Source organism: Branchiostoma belcheri, unplaced genomic scaffold (genome assembly GCF_001625305.1).
Source record: "Branchiostoma belcheri isolate BF01 breed outbred unplaced genomic scaffold, Haploidv18h27 scaffold20, whole genome shotgun sequence".
NCBI classification, from domain to species: Eukaryota; Metazoa; Chordata; class Leptocardii; order Amphioxiformes; family Branchiostomatidae; genus Branchiostoma; species Branchiostoma belcheri.
Window position 1 is genome coordinate 1248622 of NW_017803491.1, and position 9809 is coordinate 1258430.

The 9809-nt window shown below is 39.8% G+C and overlaps 1 protein-coding gene across 1 annotated transcript in view; it reads right to left on the minus strand.

Annotated features, from left to right (window-relative positions):
- Positions 1–209: 209 nt before the first annotated feature.
- Positions 210–9809, minus strand: part of LOC109469069 (beta-1,4-galactosyltransferase 1-like) — a 17947-nt gene continuing 8347 nt past the window's right edge. The window contains exons 5-8 of the mRNA XM_019767455.1: positions 7682–7869; positions 4894–5016; positions 2892–2987; positions 210–1637 (exon numbers count right to left, since the gene is read on the minus strand). Of these exons, the coding sequence (XP_019623014.1) occupies positions 893–1637; positions 2892–2987; positions 4894–5016; positions 7682–7869 (1152 nt within the window). The 3' untranslated portion in view covers positions 210–892. The remainder of the gene's footprint in view (positions 1638–2891; positions 2988–4893; positions 5017–7681; positions 7870–9809) is intronic.

Consider the following 9809-nt stretch of genomic DNA (forward strand, 5'->3'; position numbering starts at 1 on the left):
TATACCATTACATATATAAATATAAATAAGTGGATAAATGATAAATTCAGGTACCCATTTATATACAGATTGCAAATCATACTCATTTTTCTGTCACTGATGAGAGCTCGAGATAGTGGATGCTATCTGAAACGTCAGACTCATCTGACAATCTATCAAGCTTCAATATTTATGTTGTATCACGATATGTAAGATTTACTTTATCCGCTAGCGAAAAAAATATATGGTCGTCACTCGTCTGTGACAGATCTTTTTTAAAGATAAAGAAGTAAAGCTGCAGTGTAACAAACAAGGCACAGTTTTAAATTTCATCCCAAAAATTCATCCCCACATCCACCGCCCGTGATATGTTGTCAGTTCCTTGGCATTCCATGGCACCATAGTCCAACAGATGTAATGCTAGTTGCTTAGAAAATATAGACAATGTTTGTATCGACACTTCAACGGGATATAATGGGTATTGACATTAAACTGGCTTCAGTTAGAAGGTTTTAAATTTAAATTTCTTGATATGGTGGCATTGGCATGTCTCAGTTTTCGTTGCCATTGGTGTACGCTCATGGTTATTGCATCGTCATCAGTTGTAGCAGACCATACGAAACTCCCTGTGCTGTTGTTGAGTCAATAAAGAATCTAAAATGTGTCATCCTTGGACCATGTTAGACGTTACGTTCCTACTACATTACGCCTGACAGAGGGCTTTCCTGTGATTGTGTGAAAACGTGACAATTCATGAGCTGAAGAGCAGAACGTACATGCAGAGATGATCGATGCATGAGAATAGTGAGCGTGATGATGGTGGTGAAATGTCCACAAGTGCTGATGATTGTATGCATATTAGATTTAGCTGACTACGCATCATTTGGTGATGCCGTCAGTTAGTACACTGATTTTATCTAGCTGGCCTCTGATCGTATCTGTGGACCCGATGCCACGTTTGGGGCTGCTTTCTCTGTTGTGACTTGGGTCGATACTTCTTCCTACGATCTGCCTGTACCTTACCCTTCCTGTCCAATGTTCCATTTGGTCCTCGATAAGCGTGCATCCTTGTCTGTGGGATCTGGGATTTCCCAATAGTATCCAGAACAGGCGTTTTATAGAGGGTTTGATCCGCCTGTTGCATAGATGAGTTCTGCGATAACCTGTTTGTCTGTACATTACCTCGATATGAAGGAGCTTGTTGTTGGTTTGTTATCCTTGCAGCATGTCCGAGCCGTTTGGTTTGGCTTTGCGTAGTTGTAGCGAAGGTACCGTCCCTCCGGATAAAGTTCCTAATGTCCTCCTCGCGAGTGGTGTTCGATACCACGTACCTGCTCTTTCGATCCCCACCATACGGTTTGAATTTGTTAGGTTTTCTTTCTTTCCAGTTCTTCTGATAGCGGGAAATGGTGTCGTTATCAAGAGGCTTACGCTTGAGCTCTGCCCAATTCTTCTTCCACATGTCCACAAATGATTTGGCACTGTTCGTAAACAGCCAGGAAGGAATCCACGACTCTTCTGTGGGGTCGGCAGTCCGCTCCAGTTTTGCAGCGATGTAGGTGAACAAGGGTTGATGTGACAGCGCGAGAAGCTCGTATTCCAGACTGTTCAGTCCGTCTGTTCCGTACCTGTCTCGCCCCGTCTTCAGCTTCTGAATTCTAGAGGACAGAACAAAAATTTTTCTTCACTTATTTGCATATCAATCAATAGTTCGTGCTTATTAACGAAGTTAGACTTTATGTTTCACTGCCCTCATTATAGCACCGAAAGAGATCAGTTATTTGAAATGGTCACCAAAATGTTCCCTAGCTTTATTCACCTTCCCAGCCTACAAAAAACTGCATTTCTATTAACACCTCCCAATTCATATATCTCGCAAAATGTCGGCCATTTCATACTCCACTGCACACGGAAAAGAAATCAAACCCAACAATAACTACAAATGTATATATAAAGTAGCATTAGCATCACTTATTATCATTCTACTGTTTACTGTTGTTATCATGTTCTTGCAATTAGCCCTCGGGCATACATTTGCAATAAACTTTCTTTCTTAATTAACCTGCATTTCTCCTGCAGTCTCTTAGTGTCACTGACGAAAGGTAGTGGATGCTACCTGAAACGTCTGACCATTTCCAAAATCATATCCAGAGTAACTGCTTTTTGGCGTATCTTTTTACCTGGATGTCTAACCTTCATCAACGACAGAAAAAAGTGTACGGAAAAAAGTACGTCCAGCTGTTAACAGCATGTGAAACATCTCTACTGTGATAGTAGGATTCACACGACATGGAACTAATATCCTTTCCATTAGTAGCCTGGTGACATTCCCCCAGTCATTTATCATAGAGTATCATTGATTCAACAAACCTAACCGTATGTCCAAACCCATTTGGTCAACTCTGTATTAAATATGGCCATCTTACTCCATGATCTTGCCATGGCCATAAGAGCTGTAGCTGATACTTGGCTGTCGTAAGCTTTGAAACTTAAAGACATCCAGTGCAGTTTTTAGGGCTTGGAAACCCGATTTTTCAAAGCCAAAATTTTAGTTATTTATATCTGCATACTGAGTTGAAACCACACTGTCCCAATGACCCTTATGGAGCAAACATTCTGACGAAAAATGGTTGCTGGCCCTGGGCTGATTTTAGGGTACCACCCAGAAAATAAAGGACTCATCTTGGGCTTGTTTCTGCAATTTAAATTCCCAAGTACTAAATGCTGATTTAAATGTGCTACTGCGAAGCAGTATGTGTCAATATCACAAATTTGATTGTCTTATTCAGAATATTTCCAGTTTTGCTGCCCTGAAATCGCATTGGATGCCTTTAAGTACAGGCGGCCACGTCGAGAGCAAAGCCACATTTTGAAGCTGTGATAATGCAGGTGTGTGGAACATGGTCCCTTACCTGTCAGGACTCGGCTTGGCCTTCCTATGAGGGATCATCTTGTAGCGGGCAATTTCAGCTGGAGGTCTCATGACATACAGACTATGGGCAGTCAGTCTGGAACAAAATCAGGTAGTAAATTCTATCTTTTATCAAATATCATGTTCATCATTTTTTTACCTGTCAACAATGACGTTATTTCTATCAATAACAATGTTTTTATGTGTGTGTGTGTTTGTGCTATCATTTTTGCGCATTAAATACTAGGTTTTATTTGGACAGTAATATCATAGGAATAGACACTGAGAGTAAAAATATATTTGTTATATCACTGAAATATAATATCATAAACATACTACAGGGGTTTGATTTTTGCTGACTTTTATTGTCACTTCTTTTCATTTGACCACAAAGTCTTTTTAAGCTGTGAAATACATATCAAATCTCCGTCTTTTTTCTCTGTCAGTTTTTCTGTACCATTTGAGTAGGCGTGAACGTTTGATTAATTGTTCACCCTCTGGACTTTTGTTGGTCGGCAGTGAACTGTTCAAATTCCCATTAGGGTAGGGCCATGACTATGCATCTTGCTTCAGTCTTTAAGGCAAAGTGCCAGGCATGCAGCTTAAGTGGTACCAGGGAGCGTTGTGTTCTTGGGCTTGATAAACGCTGGGTAAAGTTACTCACAACGCCCTATAAATCTAAGACGTTTGACTGTCAAGGCCGTTTTTCTTTATTGGTATTTGTAGTTAAGGCCACAGCAAGTAAATGGTATGGATGACGTCCTCCAAATCTAATGCGATAGGGCGAAAAAAACAGGATTTCTATATTTTCAAATTTTGAGATCATAAAGCTTTCTTTAAACAATATTTTTGTATTCGTCGGCAATATCACATATAAAGGAATGAAATACAATATTGCAACAAAGTAAAAGTAAAAGATAAAACAATACATCAGAACCTTCTTTTGTCTCTTCTCTTCTCTTCACATTTATCTGTCATCCAAGTTCCGGAAAGGCAACAGACATATTTACCCATTTTTGGCCTGTTGTCCACTGTCAGAGGGCAACAAAATTCTTGGGTTTTTTTCAAAACCAGGCGAAAATCAATGCGCACGCTAATGTCATCCATAAAAATTACTTGCTGTGTCCTAAAGGTGTCAGATAATTTGCAGTAGGGAACATACCCTTGACCATGCACGGTCTAAACATCTATAATCCTTTGTTTCGGGAGATGATTTTAAGTGAATATTCTTTATCCTATTATCAGTAGATGTATACGTTATTTTGGAACATGGTTTTATACCATTCTGCTATACATTCTACACTGATTTCCCCTGTCAGTTTGCAATTAATATTCGCGCATTTCATTGCAATAAAGAACTTTCATTCTTTCTCGCGATACTAAGCAGTAAAAGGCCACGCTGACTTAATTTTATGGATGACATCCACGCGCGCATTGATTTTCGCCTGTTCAAAAAAAAAGATCATGTCTAGTGTCCACCGAAGCTCTGGCAAGGGTAGTCCATGGTAGTTGGCGACAATACGGAACCAGACACCCAGGTTACCGAAGCTCCACGACTCAAGAACTCAGTACATACGCACAGTGCCGATGCATACATTCCGCAAAAAGCCAGCATGTGCCGGCTTGTCGTATACGTCGCTATGTATTGGAGCAAATTCACAATTATACCAGCTTTGTATTACTGTGGTTTAGTAGCATTTTTTATTTCTGGCCGGAATTTTTTTTATTCGCCCGCGCGCACTAGTTTGGGGGTCTTCAGAGGATGTCATCCATAAAATTAAGTCGGTGTGGCCTAACCTCCATATGCTTTAATATACGACCGTCCATAGAACATCAGAAGAAGCTGCCGCTTTATGAGCAGTAAGTTATTGATAGGCTGTTGTATTCTTCAAGGACATGAACAGGGACATGGTCAGTCCTGCTGAGACGTTTTTGTTCCTATAATTAGAACTCAGTTTGCCGTTACGAATGTTGGGGATTTTGTGCGGGCTTTGTTGGCTGACCTGTTTGCCATGTCATCATCTTCTCCTCCCCAGCCCCAGAACGAGTTGGAGAAGCCGTTCACTCGCTGGAAGTGCACCGTCGACAGGGCACAGATGCCGCCAAAAATTCCATCGTAAGGCAACCTTGAATAGAGGAAAAGAAGTCAAGACCCACACGGTTTTTGTAGGGTTAACTTTAAAACATGAATAACTTGTCAACGACACAAGATGTCTGAAAACAGATTGCAATTTTCAGTATCATCTTCTGGTTGAGAGAGCTTTCCAATAATACCAATAATTGCAAGTTCGCTCTGTTCTGAGCGATTTTGTCTAAGGTTAGGGTTATGGCACAGGGGGTTAGGGTTAATTTCAAGACATGTATAACTCGTCAACATGTCTGAGTAGCCAGAAAATGTTTTAAATGGTATCATCCATTCATCAGATGAGTGTCCATTGGTCAGAGGAGTAACCATGGTCAGAAGAGTGTCCAGTGGCCTCTGGCCAAATGACTAAGTACAGTCTTGCCACCGACCGTAGGATCTGCTTGGAGATTATTACAAACATTGTCAGTTTGACCAGTCATTCGACAATGTTATCAGTAGGCATAGACCACGATCTCTGCAACGGAGGATTCGAACAATGTATCATAAGGTACGCTCGTACAAAGGCCAATATTAAGCTTGACTGATTGTTTGTATAATCATTGCTTTCGAATGTTTTCTGCATTATTACAGTATAGTCCTACAGTATTTTACACTTTAAAAACGACGTGCTGTAGTGTCATTTTATGAAGATTTCATTTCAAAGTATGCTTCTACCACCCCAAAAACTTGATACTTTCTTATTTAGCAAGCTCTGCCGCGTCCTTTCTTTATGGTTGATGCCGATATGAGGTGTGAATGATGCTCTCTCTTTCTGAGCTATTGTCAGATTTACAGACGGTGACAAGTTTATTCTCAGCATGCGGATCCGTCTACCCAATAACGGAGGGAACTTCTCCTTACATCAGCAGGTTTTTCTCAGACAGCGATCGGTATTCGTTAACACGCCGTTCAACATGATGGATCCTTCTATTCCTGGCATTTGCAGCTCAATGCTGGCAGTCAGCGTCGATTTGGACAGAACGGTAGCGAACGTGTGGCCAAATATCGGTCAGCTAGTTATCTCTTACACCAGCTTTCCATGAAGTGTTTCCTCATTATAATCACATTCTGGAAAATTACTATTTGATCAAGGCAAAGACGTGCAACACATACAGCTATAATGTATTCTATATAACATCTACTGCTCTTTGGCAAAAACGTGGTAACTTTGCTAGCTGACTAGCTGACTAATATTTGGCTTGAACCAACTCTCCGTGTTACATGGTTTGTTACATAATACGTAACATGCTACGTATTATGTAACAAACCATATGTAACACGAAGAGCTGGTTCAAGCCAAATATCAGTCAGCTAGTTACCCCTTTCACCAGCTTCCCGTGAAGTGTTTCCCCATTATAATCACATTCTGGAAAATTACTATTTGATCAAGACAAAGACGTGCAACACATACAGCTATAATGTATTCTATATAACATCTAATACTCTTTGGCAAAAACATGCTAACATTGCTACGTATCACGTAACGAATTCGAATCATGTAACACGGAGAGCTGGTTCAAGCCAAATATCGGTCGGCTAGTTACCCCTTTCACCACCAAGAAAGCTATGGACAGGTAACACTTAGAGTTTGTGGTGTCTCTTTTGTTATGACTGATAAAACTCTCATCAAATCATTAGAAGCCCTTACTGTTAGGTATTAAGTAAGATAATAGCTTTGATATAGAATAGTAATGCATACAAGCTTAAATGTCAGCTAACCTGATGCAATTATTTGAGCACATATTTTCATTTTTTATCTAAAATTTATCGTAAAGAATTGTTCCAACTGGCAAATGCCTGCAGTCCAAATAGACTTTCCACTTCCAAACACTTTGCATTTTTTTCATTATTACATGCAAAACCATTCAATGAACTTCCATTTTTTTCTGGAATAGGAATAATCGGACATTTAAACGTTCAGTATTGATTCAGCTAACCAAATCTATTTACTCCAGAGAGATTTTTCTGACAACCGAATGATTTTTCTCCAAAATCTCGATCTATAAATTCCTTCTTGCGCTTTAGAGTCCGTTCAAGTGCATTACTCATACTTAAGGGATTTTTGCAAGATCGTTTTGATAAGAGGTAAAATCGATATGGTTTATGATTTGATACTTAAGATATTTCCCCATGCAGCAGGCTATTTTAGTTTTCCAATTTTTAGTCGTAATCTTCTAAATCTTCTTGATAGAAAATGAACGATTGATGTAGAGAAGTTGATTCCAGTTCTTGTTTCAATTGGTTTTGCAATGAGGTATGTATTAAGTTCAAATTGATAAGATACTAGTCATAACTACCTAACGTATGTTTTATGTATGTATTGAACGGAAGTGGTTGGCGTTTATTTTGTATCTGCAATTCTTCACCTTTTCTATGAAATCCGTACAATGGTACGTTTAATGATCATTAATGTATCAAAGTTTTTGCTGTTGTTGTAACGTAAATCAGCAAAGATGGCGATTGTGAAACGACGTAGCGTATGTATTTTATGCAAATTCACAATGTATTTTAGACAATATGCAATATTGTAAGTCCGCTATTTGCTTATAAAAAGTCATTTCTTATGCAAGTAGATGAATGATGTACATTTCAACAAATCACTTTTCACATATAAATCAGGTACGGAGCTCTGGAGATCATTACAAAAACATAAAAGAAATATTTACTTGTAGTTCATTTCGTCCACAGCGACGGACATGTGTTTGGGCGTGTCCGGGCAGGAGTAGATGTTCCTGTCGTCCTCGGGGATCAGATCCACGTCGTGGAAGATGAAACAGTCGTAGTCGTACTCCTTCAGCGCCTCCTTAAAACCGATGTTAAACAGCATCGCACGGTTGAACTTCGGTTCTCCGTACTGTAATCACACATACGGTTGGCGTTAGCGTTGGTTATGTTTACCGGGGGAAAACATATTGTTTTTCCTCAGTTTCTTCCTCTTCTCCTCCAAACAAATAAGGACAATGACCTGAACCAGACGTCTCTCACCATGGTAACTGGTGTTGGTTTACATAATGTTGCAAGTGCCATGCAGAACTGAGTTTAGGAGAGGCTGCATGGTCACCATATATATGATGAGTAAGAATAGACAAAGCTTGTTAAGCTGGTGATGCATGATGCATTTGCTTTGAAAATGTTACCTTTCTAGTTTGGTTTAGTTTTGCTTTCATGCCCACGATCATAATAGTGATAATTCTTGCATACTCATTTTAACCTGAGTGAAGTGAGGAAAGTCGTGTAAGGTGCCTTGTCCAATGGCACAAGGTTGGTGACTTGGCAAGATTCGACCCAGACCTCTTGATTCTGAGCCGGCCGAATGCTCTGCCGTTACGCCACACAACCCCCATTGCTGTTAAATGTGATCCACTGCACAAACAATCAATGGGATTTACCAATGGTAGTAAATGTCAGTAAATTCGGGTAACGTTTACTTTATAAACAGTACCAAACTTTACAACTGTAGTAAAACAAATCAAATCCGGTAATTCCCTTTACTATACGGTTACAATTTTCAAGCGTGGCACTGTTTACAATTCAAACATTACCCGACTTCACTGACATTTACTGCCATTGGTAATTATTGCTTTTCGTGCGGTGATCAGTGCACGTTTCATTACGGAAAGTTGAAGGGAACTAAAGCATTAAAAATTTCCTGCAAGCAAGGGAACGCGTGTTGGAATCCCTGATGCGTGATTCAGCTGGGACCAGACACACTAGATATGTATCAGGGCGGAATGACTAATACAAATGTAGACCGGGCGAACATGGAAATGTACGTGCATCATGTGGAAATGTTTTGTTCTACAGGCATTCAAAGAAGTTTTAGAGAGGCAAAACAAAATATTCTGGATGAGGAAATCTGATATTGATATTTACTGATATTTCTTAGCACACTTTTGTCATCATTTCATGCTTGGACAGCAGCGTTCCAAATAGCCCCAAAATAACCTACGTGTGGAGGCCCTTTTTTCGGTGTACCGCCCATAAAATTCTAAAACCAGCCTATGATAGGAAAACAATCAACTGTTTTCCATCAGCAACACCGCATTTTTCACAAATATCAGTATGTTGTGGGATATGATTCATCGTACTATGTTACAAGAATGACAAGAAAATTAACTTTTGAAATCCAGTTTTGCGCCAAACCAGCTAGCTGTGACACCAACTGCAATATCTGATTCCAGTAACGAAAACAGTCACAAACGCCAGTGTACTCAAGTTAATTTATTTCTTCATTCTATGTTGCAAAAGGCCATGCCTTCAACTATGTAGAAGTGTTCTCAATCACATCCAAAAGGCATCCCGCGAGCAGCCTAGCCTATATCCCGCTGATTTTTATTAATTTTCCTTCCTCGTCTGATTTATTCCTTGTCAATAATTAATTACCGTACTATATAAAATATCTACATTATGATGGAAAGTCAATCCAAAGCAGTGGGATATGGACTACTGTGAGTAATGTGGGGGTGGGAGTTGTTACACAGACTTATTTTGGAGCTTCGCCCAAGGTACGTCCATCTCTATTAACCAAATATATCTCTTAGATTTTTTATCGATTTTCCCGTGATGAGATGTCCCATGCCATTACACATGGTATGAATACACACGTGATGCCGTCTTAAGGTTCAGGTTAAGCCTCGCCTCCACATCCTTGGAGAGATCCCGAGATTATCGAACTACCAGCGGATCAGATGGATGAATTTGCCGTTATGGATGTATGGATATGGCATTAATAAATCAATTCAAATTTCCTCTTCGTACTCATATAGCTCTGACTCCCAGTTAAGTTTGTGATCG